Source organism: Anolis carolinensis, chromosome 2 (genome assembly GCF_035594765.1).
Source record: "Anolis carolinensis isolate JA03-04 chromosome 2, rAnoCar3.1.pri, whole genome shotgun sequence".
Classification (NCBI taxonomy): domain Eukaryota; kingdom Metazoa; phylum Chordata; class Lepidosauria; order Squamata; family Dactyloidae; genus Anolis; species Anolis carolinensis.
In genome coordinates this window covers 259,918,408-259,932,704 of record NC_085842.1, presented here as the reverse complement: position 1 = coordinate 259,932,704, position 14,297 = coordinate 259,918,408, and the positions used below count along the sequence as shown (strand labels likewise).

Genomic DNA, 14,297 nt, shown 5'->3' with positions numbered 1-14,297 from the left:
ATCCCAGGTGACAGTCGCATTGACAAAAACAACAGGTAAAACTCAGCCGCTATCCAGACCTCAAGATTGAACTTCAAAGACTCTGGCAGAAACCAGTACAGGTGGTCCCGGTGGTGATGGGCACATTGGGTGCCATGCCAAAAGATCTCAGCCGGCATTTGGAAATAATAGACATTGACAAAATTACGATCTGCGCGCATCATCTGAAAATACATCACAGTCCTAGACACTTGGGAAGTGTTCGACTTGTGATTTTGTGATACGAAATCCAGCATGTCTATCTTGTTTGCTGTGTCATAATAAAATAATAATAATAATAATAATTTTATTTCTGATTTTTGAGTATTCTTTTTTGGTCTGATTGCATTTTTAAACCATTTTGTGTGTGGGCCTTTTTTGCTTTCAGTAATTACCTTGTCTTCATTCACCATGCTGATAATAAACTGGATAGAATATTTCTTGAAATGCAGTATTCATTCTGTATGGGCTTTCATTCATGTGGTTTCAATAATACCCAGTCATTCTGGAGAAATTTCACCCTTTTCCTTTTCAAAATGTAAAAAAAAGTTATTTAAACCCAGCAATTTTAAAAAGTCTGTTGTATTTATTATTGTGACATTGTCTTTGTTTAATTTTATTTATAATTGTTTACATTTGGTGCATTGCCTTTTTATTTTTGTTGTATGCATTCTGTTGACTTTGTTGTTGCTGCCTCAAGTCCTTTGGAGAGGGGGTGGGATATAAATAAAGCATAATAATAATAATAATAATAATAATAATAATAATAATAATAATAATAGCCACAAAACGCCCTGAAATGAAATGTGACTGTATGGAGCTGCACTTGAAATTTTCTGTTTATTATTGACAATAGGATTTTATGAAGGAATCTGCAAGTTTTTGTGGTTTCTGGTTTTCCCAATTTTATGTCATGTTAGATGTACAGAGTGGCATTGCCTTCAGTATGGAGTCCTTATGCAGTTTGTTTTTCTCCATCCAAAAAGTTTTGATTGTGCCTTCTATATATGTTTTCATTATAAATTAAGTATAGTGCTCCTATTTTGGGTTGGAGACATTTAACTTATAAACACCTCTGCATGTTTAGCATGTAAGTGTTTCTGTAGTAGTAACCATCTCCTTATCTGTTACACTTTACCTTGCTCTATCACCTCGACATAGCCACATGGTCTACCCCATCCCAAGTTGCTATCTCATTGACTTTAGTACTTTAGCCAATTACCTCATCCCTTGCGTTTACAAAACTCACTCGGTGCACTTTTCTCAGTTTGCTTTTATGATTTTTACCCTGGTGTCTAAACCATGTTTTACTATAGCCACCATTTTAATTTTATGATGTTAATTGTGTAAAATTTTATATTTGCGTTGTATTTCTTTTTTGTTGTGTTTTATTTTGTTTATTGTAATTACCCGGGCTTGGCCCCATGTAAGCCACCCCGAGTCCCTTCAGGGAGATGGTGGCGAGGTACAAAAATAAAGTTGTTGTTGTTGTTAAGTGTCTGTACATGATGAATTTCACTAAATGTTTCTGTCATTCTGGTTATCTCCTAAAACCATCATTGTCTAGCTGTGGCGTCCCACTGTGCTTTCATCATTCTGTCTTACCCATTCTTATTTGGACATTCAGAAACATTTTCATGATTGCCATATAGGAATAATTCACCCTAAACTTCTTGTTTCCCATTTCTTGTTAGCTTTCCTCCAGAGGATAATTTGATAGCCGCCTAACTATTTTTTCTATTCTTTTTCTCTTTTGATATTGAAAACCAGCAGGCTGGTTCCATCCAGGTCAAAATGGAGTTCATCCCCTTTTCACAGTCTAGGTGTGATCTATAGAATTCCCTAATATTCAAAGCTTATCTGCACACTGATATCCCACAGGTCTGATCATGGGAGACATGGGAGTTGTAGTTCTGCAAGGTCTTTTAGCTTTCTCTGCCAAAGAGTGCTGTTGCTTCAACAAATTGCAGATCCTTGGATTCAGTAACATTGAGCCATGACAGTTAAAGTGATGTCAAACTACATTAATTCCATACTGCACATGCACCTTGAGAAAATTAGCCCAAAGATTGCCCAATCAACTTCGTGTTTTGAGTATGAAAACGGGCCTTCTCAATTCCAGTCAGACAGTTGGCTTTCTTTCATTGCCTCCATTCTCCCTGATGTGTTATCAAGAATTATCCTTAGGAAGAAAGTACAGAAAAATATTCTGACAGCAGTTTCCCCCAGTGTTTAAAGTGGGTTTCATTGTGTGCTTGCCAGAAATGGAATTTGTGCCTTGCTCCCTTTCATGTCAATAGGGACTGAGCAAGAGAACTTCCCAGTGGATTCTTCCTTAGCAACTGAGTAGTCAGAACTCTCTGTGCTCTCTATTTATATTTTGTCAAATCTTACACGCTGTCTGTGTTGTTTGAAAAGAATGTGTAGCAGCTGGCCATAACCCTAGCCTCCGTTCCAAACTCTCAATTATCTCTGCATAGCAATTTTTTTAATCTTATAAAGAACAAAGACTATTGGTACAGGTTTTTTTAAAATATTCTTTTTCAGACTGCCACAGGAAATATCACATTATGTGAGTGTATGCATTGTTCGCATGATGCTAAAATAAAGGCATTTCTGTTAACAGATGTCTCATTTCTTAACCCACAACAGATTCTATGGCACCCATTGGGAGAACAATATGGTTAGGAATCATGATACAATTACATTTATGTATCAATATTATGTTCATACTTCAGTGAGGACCTTTATTATTTTGGTTTTGTTCACCTGTATCATAAATTATATTTGAATAGAACATTTAGGCTCTGAATTGTACTGATCTAAATCTTAATTCTGCTTTCTATTCCTGTTATTCATCACCCATTCTTCAAAAATGTGAAATTCATACATCAGTCAAAACTATGTGTTTCTTCTTGGAGAGTGCCCTCATTAGTAATGTCAAGCAGTGAAGATTCACGCAGGGCCACTTTGCTCCCTCCCTGCTTTTCTCCTTTAATTATCATAGCCCCCTTCAGAATGTGCTATGACATGCAGCCTCTTACTAAGTATTTGCTGTTGGAGAGCATGGAGAGATTTCCATCCCTCTTCCTCTGCACCTCACTAGTCTTGATAGTGTACAGCCAATGCCAGTGGGGTTTTTTTAAAAGAAATTTTTGGATATTTTCAGTTTTGACTGGAAATCAGGGATTGAAACTGGGGTCTTAGGCATATAAAGCATATGCTTTAACACTCATACATAGCAAAGTTTTCCCAGATATGAAATACCAAGAGTGGGAAGGATGAATGTGGAGTGGAGATGAAGCTGAAATAGTGTTGGAATATAATCACAATTTTCTTGCATTTTTGTGTATTTGACTGTTGGGGATTCTTCAGTCCTGATAACTTAATATGAATTGTTTTTAAAAGCTTAAGTGTTAATTTAAATAACTGTCAGACCCCTGGCAGCAGGGCACCAAGAACCATACACGGAGGCCAATCTCTATCTAATATCTTTATTAAGGAAATGTATAAAAGTAATAAAAACAAGTGAAGAATATAGTTCAGAAGCAGACCCTTCAATTGAGGTCAAAATTAGTCCAAAAATGCAATGTCCAATAAATGATATTAGAGTTCAAAGTTTAAATCCAATACCGCAACGCACACTATTGCCAAGCAATAGTGTGGGGAAATGCCAGAGTCTTAGGAGTCCAAGGAAGCTTGACAACAAGGCTGGAAATAGTCTTTGTTCTTTAACAAGGTCCGTGGCTAGAAACAAGGCAAACAGTGAATCTTGGAACAAGGTCAGTGACAAGAAACAAGGCAAACAGTGAATCTTGGAACAAGGTCCGTGGTTAACAGCAAGGCAAGGCAGTACTTGAATTCTTGATCCGGGAAGCAAGGAACTGGGGTTACGAAGTCCACACACGATCTCCCTCCTGAAGCAGCTCTGTTGACTCCGCAAAGATTCTCCCGCGTCAGGCACCTATATTGGGTCTCGCTTTACCGCCAACAGCCTCTTTCCCTAGAGAACGGGAAGCGAAACCCAACTTTGTCCAGATGCAAGACTCCTTAGAATTTCCCAAGGGAAGCAGGTTTAATCAGCCTGTTGTTTGGCAACAATCCGTAAACACCTGCAATTCTGTTCCCTGACTCCTCTGTCAGCACAATAGGATTCTCTCCTAGGGAACGGAGGCGAGGAATGTCCAAGGTCTGTTTTACTGAATTCTTGGGTACAAACATCAATATCCGGCAGGTGAAAAGACTCCGGCTCTTGTTGAACCGGCGAAAACCCCATGTTTTCGTCTTCATCAGCCTCGATGGCATTAGGAACAGGACTACAAGGCCCATGAGGCATCACAATAACTGGGGCTGGGCTGTGGCACAGGCTGGTGAGCAGCCTGCTGCAATAAATCACTCTGACCATGAAGTCATGAGTTCGAGGCCAGCCCGTGGCGGGGTGAGCACCCGTCAATTAAAAAATAAAAAATAGCCCCTGCTCGTTGCTGACCTAGCAACCCAAAAGATAGTTCCATCTATCAAGTAGGAAATAAGGTACCACTTATAAAGTGGGGAGGCAAATTTAACTAATTTACAATGTTGGAATGACGAAATGCCGTCACAGTGGATGATGAAGCAGCTGCTCCCCCTGTGGCCAGAATCGAATATCCCCTCAGGAGAAGGTTAAATTGCCTCTTCGTCTGTCTCTGTCTCGGTTCTATATGTATATGGGCATTGAATGTTTTCCCTATATGTATATAATGTCATCTGCCCTGAGTCCCCTTCGGGGTGAAAAGGGCAGAATATAAATAAATAAATAAATTTAAATAGACCAACAACATCTTAGTATGTCTCTTTGTATATAATTAGGGTTTTTTTTGGAGAAATTTGTTTTCTTTCTTTTTTTGATTATTTGTGTTTGATACAATACAGTAGCTTCGTGCATTTGTATAGGATTGCTATCCATTTCTGTTTGTTTCATTCATATGGCCCCGTTTTTGTTTTCGAGTGCCACTTCCAAAAACAGGCATCTTTCTGAATGAGCTTCTTCATCCCACATCTGAAAAAATGATTTTTTTTCTTTCCATTGGCGGTAATGGATGGGCGATCCTATACAGATGTTCCCCTTCCCTTAGTTTTAGGGCTGCTGTTGATTTCCCCTTCAATTGGGAAACCTACCTTGTGCCACTGCTCCTGTGGTCTCTTCATTGGAGATCCTTGGCACGGGCTGGCGTCTTGCCAGCTGCCGGGGCTTATCCTCCATCGCATTTGCTGGCAGCCTTACTTGGCAACCGTGCAGGCCCAGAAAGGCCCCGGCAGGCCTGCATACTTTGGGCTTACATGCCACACACACACCCTCTTTTCAAAGAGACTGCACATGTGGCATGTAGGCCTAAAGCGTGTGGGCCTGCCAGGGCCTGCAGCCGGGCGCCGGGTAAGGAGCTTACGCTGCGCTTGGCTACAAGCCCTGCCAGGCCCACACACTTTGGGCCTACATGCCACACGTACATTCTCTTTCCAAGGACTCACACACACTCTCTGGCCCAAAAAGCAGGGGACCAAGCTGCCTCTGTGCTACTTTCTTTTCCGTTTCACTGTTATTTTTGTACTGGAAGGGGGTCTTTCGTATTGTGCCATCCAAATGAACAGAATGAAACAGAAATACAAATTAAATGGCTGATACAGATACTAGGCCATGACTACACTACAGATCTTTTTTGTTTCACTTGGTGAATGAAGTATTTTACTTTCTTTCCTTGTGCATAACATTATTTCATAGAATCACTGACCTCAATAATAAGTGTTTTGAAGCTTGCAGTGGGGCTGGTGTCACTCCATTCTAATTCATGCAGTAGTTATGATATCTACTCTAGAAAGTCTCCCAAGTTTTTTTTTTTCCATGTCAGGAGCAACCGGAGTTGCTTCTGGAGTGAGAGAATTGGCCGTCTCCAAGGACGTTGCCCAGGGGACGCCCGGATGTTTTGATGTTTTACCATCCTTGTGGGAGGCTTCTCTCATGTCCCCGCATGGAGCTGGAGCTGAAAGAGGGAGCTCATCCACACTCTTCCCCGGGTGGGATTCGAACCTGGCAGCTTGCAGGTCAGCAACCCAACCTTTAAGTCACAAGGCTCCCAAGTTGAGAAGCTTTCCTCTGTTTAACTACAGGAAGGGCTGTCTTTGTTGTTAATTGTGGTTAAGTTGACTTTGATGTATGGTGACCTTATAAATGGGAACACTTAAGTCATTCCAGCGTTTTTATTGGATCTGTCCAACTGCAATGTGGGCGTCTTCTTTTCCTATACCTTCTACCTTACCAAGCAAGCATTGTCTTTTCTAGTTAGTCATGCCTTCTTATGATATTTCTAAAGTACAACAGTCTCATTTTTGTCACTTTGAGGAAAAGTTTAGGCTTGATTTACTTTGGGACCCATTTATTTGTCTTTTTGGCTTTCCATGATATTTGCAGAATGTGATTGGCTTCTAAAGTATCCCTCTATGGATTGCCAGGATAAAACATCTTATGAGGTCAAGGATTGATATCTTGTGCTTCTAGAAATCATTTTCTTGGCTTCTTCAAACTTTGTTTCATAAAAATTTCTTTGAATAGTTTTATGATTGCTTATTATGTTTTAACTGGCATATTTTAAGGCTTCCACTTTTGATTCATTGTGATTTTAATGGGGTTTGTAGCCCACTTTGATGGAAGAGGTGGCAAAACTGGTAGCTCTCCCAAATCAATGCATAGGGTTTAGACTTCACGAGAGCAGTGGTTTAATCCTTTATCAAATTCAGAGCAGTTCATATGATGTGAGTCACACTATAAGTTTGGTTAAAGGACTTAATTTGAGCTCTATTAGCTTGACATTAACTATGTCTTTCCTCTTTCATGGAGTAAAGTAAGGCCAGTCATTTTCAGCCTTCCAATTTTCTGCATCATAACAACAACTAAAAGAAGTAATTTCAGTGATCTTAGCTCTACAACTTAACATTATATTTACCACAGTTATGATAGTGTTCTAGTCCAGAGATATCAGCAGTTTAGATTTAGTGCATATGTTTGCTGAAGAGATCAAGAAATGTCAATGAATAGTGGTAATAGAGAAAGGAACATTAGAATTCAATGGTTGTAGCAATAGGGTTAGTCCATCAGAGCCCCATAAATACTTGAATATTTCAGAAGCACTTGAAAGCAAGACTCTGTGGAATGAATTGATGATGGAGATTTTAATTAAATTGGATTTCAAAGTTCTTTAATAAACAGTAAGTATATCTCTTCTGCTTCCTCACCTTCTCAACAGATGCCAAGATGAATGTGCAGTGGGAACCTTTGGAGTACAATGTGCAGAAACATGCCAATGCAGGAATGGTGGAAAGTGCTACCACATAAGTGGTGCCTGTCTTTGTGAGCCAGGATATACTGGAGAACATTGTGAAACAAGACTGTGTACAGAAGGCATCTATGGAATCAAATGTGACAAGAAATGCCCCTGTCATTTGCCAAACACACACAGGTACAATTTGACATTCTTGTTGTAGTTCATAGATATGTTAATAGAATCCATAGATATGGAGAATAGTAGTTGTAATAGCAATTTCCTATGAGTGAGAAGGACATAGGTTCCGGTTATATGTGCTGTTACCAGAAAACATATTGCTTTTATAATGCATTCTTAATAGCGGAAGATGGTCCAAAAATTTAGGTTTAGCAAAGGATAGTGGAAATCTTTCCTTAACATCAGTGGTTTTGCACTCCATTAAGAGCAGTTTTATCTGTTACGGGTAATAGAAAAATAAATAAAATGAGAAAAGTGGTTTATTCAGGATAGAATTGGGAATAAATGAAATGGTTTCAGAGTATTTTTTTTTTAGAGAATTAAGACTATGGGTATTTTTTAAAAAAGTAAAAACATTACTTTGGGTGAAGAAGCCTGTGTACTCATGCAACAGGGTACTCATGTCGAAGGCTTTCATGCCTGGAATCACTGGGGTGTTTGGTGGTTTCTGGCCTGTATGACCGTGTTCTAGCCGCATTTTCTGCTGATGTTTTGCCTGCATCTGTAGCTGGATCTACACTGTCATATATAATCCAGATTATCTGCTTTGAACTGGATTATATGACAGTGTAGACTCGTATAATCCAGTTCAAATCAGATAATGTGGATTATCTGCTTTGATAATCTGTTTTATATGGCAGTGTAGAAGAGGCTCTTCAGAGGAGAAAATGCTGCTGGAATACTGCCATACAGCCTGGAAACCACACAATACCCAAGTCTATTGTATTGAAGTGAATATGTGAAATATAGTATTATAGAACAGGAATGGACAACGGTGGTTTGATAGGAGGCCAACATAGCCCTCCTGGAGAACATAGAAAGCTGTACCCTCATCACATTTGCTTCTACCAAAAAAGAAACAAAACAAAACAAAATAGCTTGTTCTCAGACGCACTCTGGGAAAACTGGGGGCATTTCCAGTATGTTTGGGGACCTCCCTGGGCCATAGCAGATTCAGGAGAGCCTTTTTTTTAACAACAGCAATTGAACGGAAATAATTTCCATTTCACTAGTTGTGTCAAAAGATCTCTTTTGGAGGCATGTCTGAAATGTGGTGAAAACTCTCTGATAGGATGATGATGATGATATATTTTTGGGGAAAATTTTGCAAAAAAATGTTTCCCCTCTGAAAGGGGTATAGGGCCTCCAAATATGGTGTAAATGCCCCTAGAGATTGTTTTGGACAAAGCAGTCACTATTTTTGATTCCCCAGGGCCACAGAAATAGTTTGAGGGCATACTTTGCCCGCCCCTTTGTAGAAACATTTTGTGTGAGATTGCTATGGCAAATATCCAGACTGTTTTTTATTCTTAAATAGAGCAATAATTCATTTTTATCAGGCTTTGTTCTTCTACTTAGACTTTAAATTCTGTTACGAGACTGATTAATAGAAAACCTTTAATAGAAATATCTCTGTCATTCTGTATGATCATTAACAGCAAAGATTTTATATTTAAAAGTTGTAATTGCTTTGTCTGAGCAGTAACTGTCTGGGAGACAACTATATATGCTTTACTTATTTCATTAGCAAGCTTGTTCATATGTGTATTCACTTGTGATATGGTTGAAAAATATTTTGGGCATTCAGTAAAACAAAAAGCAGTGGCTTTAGGTTGTAATGATCTATCAAATCCTCTGCACCTTCTTTCAGTTAAAATGTGTATATAGATGTTATGATTAGTTAAGATCCCAGAAAGTGAATTATAATGATTGTAAACATTTTGCTTTGACAAGAATATATGGCACAGTCCCATATAGCATTTCTGGTATTCAAAGGATTATGCTTGATTCATGTTCAACACAGCTGTTCCTTCATTTATATGCCAGGAAGACAGCTTGTGAACAAGTCAAACTACAAATGTTCAGATGTAAACAGAAGCATATGACTATCTTTGAATATGTTTTTGACATTTCCTCCTCTCTGTGACAAATTGCCCCGACTTAGCCACAATGTAGGCGTAGGAGCATCTGTTGTTCATTTTTACAATTTCAGAAAAGCAAACTATTTAGTTCATAGCACAGAAGAAAAACAAAACAAGACATGACTGGACATATCTAAAATGTATTAATTCCTACAACCAGAATACATTCACATCTGTCTTCTGCTACTATGTTAGTTATGCATTCTCCTACCAGCTAAAGTTTATATATTGATAAAGTCCTTCCTCCTTTCCCTAAGATCTCTCAATGAGTACAACGTAATTCCAACTGGTAATCCAAACTATTTAGTAGAGATGTCCTATTTGTTTCTTCCGTGTTTCCGTTTCATACTGTCCATTTGGATGGCACAAAACGGAAAGACCCCCAATGAAATGAAAGGCAGACAGGAACCAGTATCAGCTCCAAGCTTGCCTTTCAGATCGATTTGCTGTAGGCTCCACAGTGCCAGGTGCATAGGCCCAAAGCCTGCACCTGTAGGCCCAAAGCTTTTGGGCCTTTGGGTGCAGGCTTTGAACCTATGTATCTGAGCCTCACACGGCCTACTGCTGATTGCTGATCTGCAATAGGCAATTGGCCCCGCAAGGCACGGCTAGGCATGGCCTGAAGCCTGCATCCATAGGCCTGTATGCCAGGGCCTATGGGTACAGGCTTTCTACCTATGTGCACAGGCCTGGTGGGAGTGGAAGATTGGGGGTAGCTGGGTCATCCTGTGCCTCGCCCTCCTCTCCCTTTGCCCAGCCTCTTATCAGGTGTTTGCGCGGTGGTGGCTGGCGCTGTGCCCTTGCCAGCGCCTTCTCCCCCTCCGAAAAAAAACCCAAACAAAACAAAAACAAAACAAATGTCTGACCTCCCGATTTTGTGAGGTCAGACGAAAACGGATCAGTGTCTCGATGAAATCCGGGACACGAAATGGAACAAGGTAAGTACTGAATGCACATCTCTACTATTTAGATCCACAGACTTAATGCAGTTTACATAAGTACTAATTTACTAAGTTCCCTTTAATTAACTGGATTTATTCTAGTTGGGACTCAAACCTGGGTTTAGTTATTTCCACTGAAAAGGGTTTTAAAATACTGAGTACCTTTATTACTTGGGAATGGCCAGTTAAGCAATCTATGCAAAAATTATCTGTTTCGTGTCCTGGCTTTCATCAAGGCCCTGACCCGTTTTTGTCTGACCTCCCGAAATTGGGTGGTCAGACATTTGTTTTTTTTGTTGTTTTTTTTTGGGGGGGGGCACTAGCCAAGGCCACATCACCATCCAGCATCACTCAAATGCCCAGTAAGGAGCTGGGCAAAGAGATGGGGAGGTGCAGGACAACCCAGCCACCTCCAACCTCCCTCCCTGCCAGGCCTGTGCACGTAGGCCCAAAGCCTGTACCCATAGGCCCGGGCACCCAGGCCTATGGGTGCAGGCTTTGGGCCATTCCTAGCAGGGCCTCACAGTGCCTACAGCCAATTGCTGAGTAAGGAGCAATCCTTACTCAGCAATTGGCTGTGGCCCAGCCGATTGCCGAATAGGGATTGCTCCTTGCCCGGGAGCTTTGGGTGAATGGGTGCAGGCTTTCAGCCTACATACCTGGGCCTTGCAGGGCCTACAGCTGATTGATCTGAAAGGCAGGCTTGGAGCCAATACCGGCTCCCGCCTGCCTTTGGTTTCAAGTCAGTTTTTGTTTCGTTGGGGGTCTTTCCATTTTGTGCCATCTGAATGGGTGATACGAAATGCAAACACGAATGAAAGAAATAGGACAAATACTGTGCACATCTCTACTGGAAACCAGAGTTTGAATCCTCACCTGTCCATGGAAACCCACCTGGCGGTCACATGCTCTCACCCTCAGAGGAAGGCAAAGGCACCCCCCAACCAATATTGCCAGGCAAATTGCCGTTTAGGCAATTATGGGTTGCCGTTAAGTCAGAAAGAATTTGATACACAAAAACAGATATTTTTAAAACACAAACAGAAAAAAAAAAGATTTAAAAAGGATTGCGTGACTGAGAGCATGATTCTGTATGGATTGGGTAAAGCTGTATGCATTTTTTCTGTTTATCTGATGCCAAATAGTCATTTTATATGCCAGATGAAACATGTGTTGTTTCCCATGCTTTTGAGTTTCAGTGCATTCACTGTTAATTTTGTTTTGCTGTATTTGTTATTTTCTATAATTTAATCATATATAATTTTGAATGATATCATGAACAATATTACTTTTTAAATGGTGAGCTGATTTGGGTCCCAATCCTAGAAAAAAAGTGGTTATAGGTAAATAAAGAAAAAACAACAACTGCCTTGAAAAATGGAGAGGTAATGTAAAATATTTTAAATCATGAAATAATTATAGTAGATAATTGTTGTAATCCAGTTATGACTTCCCAATCATGTGATATCAGAAATATGAAACAAGAATCTGTTAGAGAAATCCCTGCTCGTCCTGGTTTGCACAAATTGACATTTATTGGAGAACAGTCTTTAATATTTGTACATTTTTTATAATCAGAAAGCAATGTCCTTTGGGTGACTGCATTTTAATAATAGTGATATAAAATAATGACAGACATCTCTTATGACACAAACCAGTAGGAAATTGAATTGACATTATTGAGCAAGGAGTCTTGAAGAGAGGGTTGCTGTTGTTTTTAGATCAATGAAAGAAGGCAGCATTCTTTCCATTCGATGTATTTGAACTTGAATGCAGCCCTCCCTCTTTTCACCAAGTGATGCCTTAGGGAATATTACTTCAATCAGTGATTGGAGTCCGTCTTTAAACAGGCTGCCTATTGTAAACATAATTGATCTGGATATTAAGGGCTTCCTTTGGGTGAGCGTTGAGCTAAGTGCTTTGTCTGCCAGCGGACCACAGAGCACTCCATTGTGTCCGCTTTCCGAGCCCATATATCTTACCGCAGCTGATGGTGTCCATTTGTTACAAGATAACAGCTGTGTGGCTGCCCATTGAATGAGACTGCTGTTTTCAGGTAGGGACAGCTGGACTGTCACCAGGTATGGAAGGGACCAGCCATCTGTATTATTCAAGGTTGCAAGGCTGTCCCTGACCTTTCCCCTGTAAAAGAGATTTGGCATCGCTCCTGGGGAAGAAAATAGTTGCCTGTGAAAGAATAATGTTAAGTTTAACCTGCATGTGTAGCAGGCGTCCTCAGAGGTTGTGAGGTTCTCACAACCTCTGAGGATGCCTGCCATAGATGCGGGTGAAGCATCAGGAGAGAATGCTTCTAGAACATGTCCATTAAGCCCAAATAACTCACAGCAACCCACTGTTTTAAAGTTATTTGAAACTTTATTATGAATTATTGTGTTTTGGATCACAACTCAAATTGAGGGGGGAAAGATGTTTAAAACTCCTGCTTCTTTAACCCCAAATGGGGTCCCCTTAGCTGAATGTTGGGGCCATGAAAAATTTGGCAACAGTAAAGGGTTTACACAAATTTGTTAGCAACAACGTGCAGCACTTACAGTGGACTCTGCAAAAATGCCTCAGCTGTAGTCCACAAAAAGCAAAATCAACCTGTTTAGCAAGCCTTGCAACTGCTGATGTAGTTTAAGTAAATGTGCTATTTTTGTACCTATTTATATACCTATATACCTGGGGTTATGTAAAAATTTCTCCAGCAGAAAGGGGTCATAGAAAAAGTTTAAGAAGCCCTGTTTTAAACTATCCATGGCCTAGAGTGTGACTCGAAATGGCTGTTGTCATTACTGCTATTATTAAGCAGGGTAATTTTATAACACATGTGTCTGCACCCTCCCACACTGCCCAATGTGTGCATGTTTCAAGTTGTGTTAAATGCTTTTATAATATGTCTATAACAATATTTTGCTGCCTTGAGTTGCTGGTGTCATATTTAGCCCCAAGTGTTTTACTCCTTTCATCCCTTTGTGGCAGCTGTCACCCCATGTCTGGAGAGTGCTCCTGCGAGTCGGGCTGGTCTGGGCTCTACTGCAATGAGACATGTTCCCCGGGATTCTATGGCGAATCTTGTCAACAGATCTGCACTTGCCAAAATGGCGCTGACTGCGACAGTGTGAGTGGAAAATGCATCTGTGCGCCAGGATTTAAGGTAAATTGGTATGATTCACATCCCCAGCTACTTCCACCTTTACCCTTTGGACACAGAATTACCTACTTCTAGTGAGAACTAATAAGGGTGAAATGAGCTGCATATGTGAAAACTGTCAGACAAATTCAAGGCAAGAGGGATTTTTAATTTCAAATCTACAGATTGTGGAATTTAATAAATGATTATGATACAGTCCCTTGCCCTATATATGAGACCGAGAAGAATGGGAAGCTGCTAATGAAGTATAAATATTAACCAGAGTGGAGAAAAGGCTTGAGGAGGAGTAGATAGAGTTATCATCCAAGGATTTAAATGATGAGATTGCATATTACTCACTATAAATAAAGCACATGTGGGCACCAAGTTCACAGGTGCCCTCCTGCTGCCATCAAAATATGCTATCCAGTGCTGAACTTGTGCTCCAGCAGCCCCCTGATCAGCTGTCTTGGCTTAAGGGCTTAAGAAAAAGCATTCAAATGTGTGTTAAAACATGCATCCTGTTAAAAGCAACAGGCAGTGTCTGTGTTTGAATGTCCAGTATTCAAATTTTAACCTGCAGTTTCAATAAACAACATATCTTAGTTACCCTTAAGACAGTTTTTTTAGATGTCTAAGTTCAGAACTGGAAATGGATCAAATAGATTTCAAACATTACATTTCATTGTGTGTGTGTGTGTGTGTGTGTGTATGTATGTGTGTATGTATATGTATGTGTGTGTGTGTGTGT

The 14,297-nt window shown here is 40.1% G+C and overlaps 1 protein-coding gene across 5 annotated transcripts in view; it reads left to right on the top strand.

Moving 5' to 3' along the window:
- Positions 1 to 14,297, top strand: part of megf10 (multiple EGF like domains 10) — a 131,790-nt gene that overhangs the window by 73,205 nt on the left and 44,288 nt on the right. For all 5 annotated transcript variants that reach the window (XM_008103103.3, XM_008103104.3, XM_008103102.3 and 2 more), the window contains 2 exons: positions 7,296 to 7,508; positions 13,396 to 13,570. In XM_008103103.3, the coding sequence (XP_008101310.2) occupies positions 7,296 to 7,508; positions 13,396 to 13,570 (388 nt within the window). The remainder of the gene's footprint in view (positions 1 to 7,295; positions 7,509 to 13,395; positions 13,571 to 14,297) is intronic.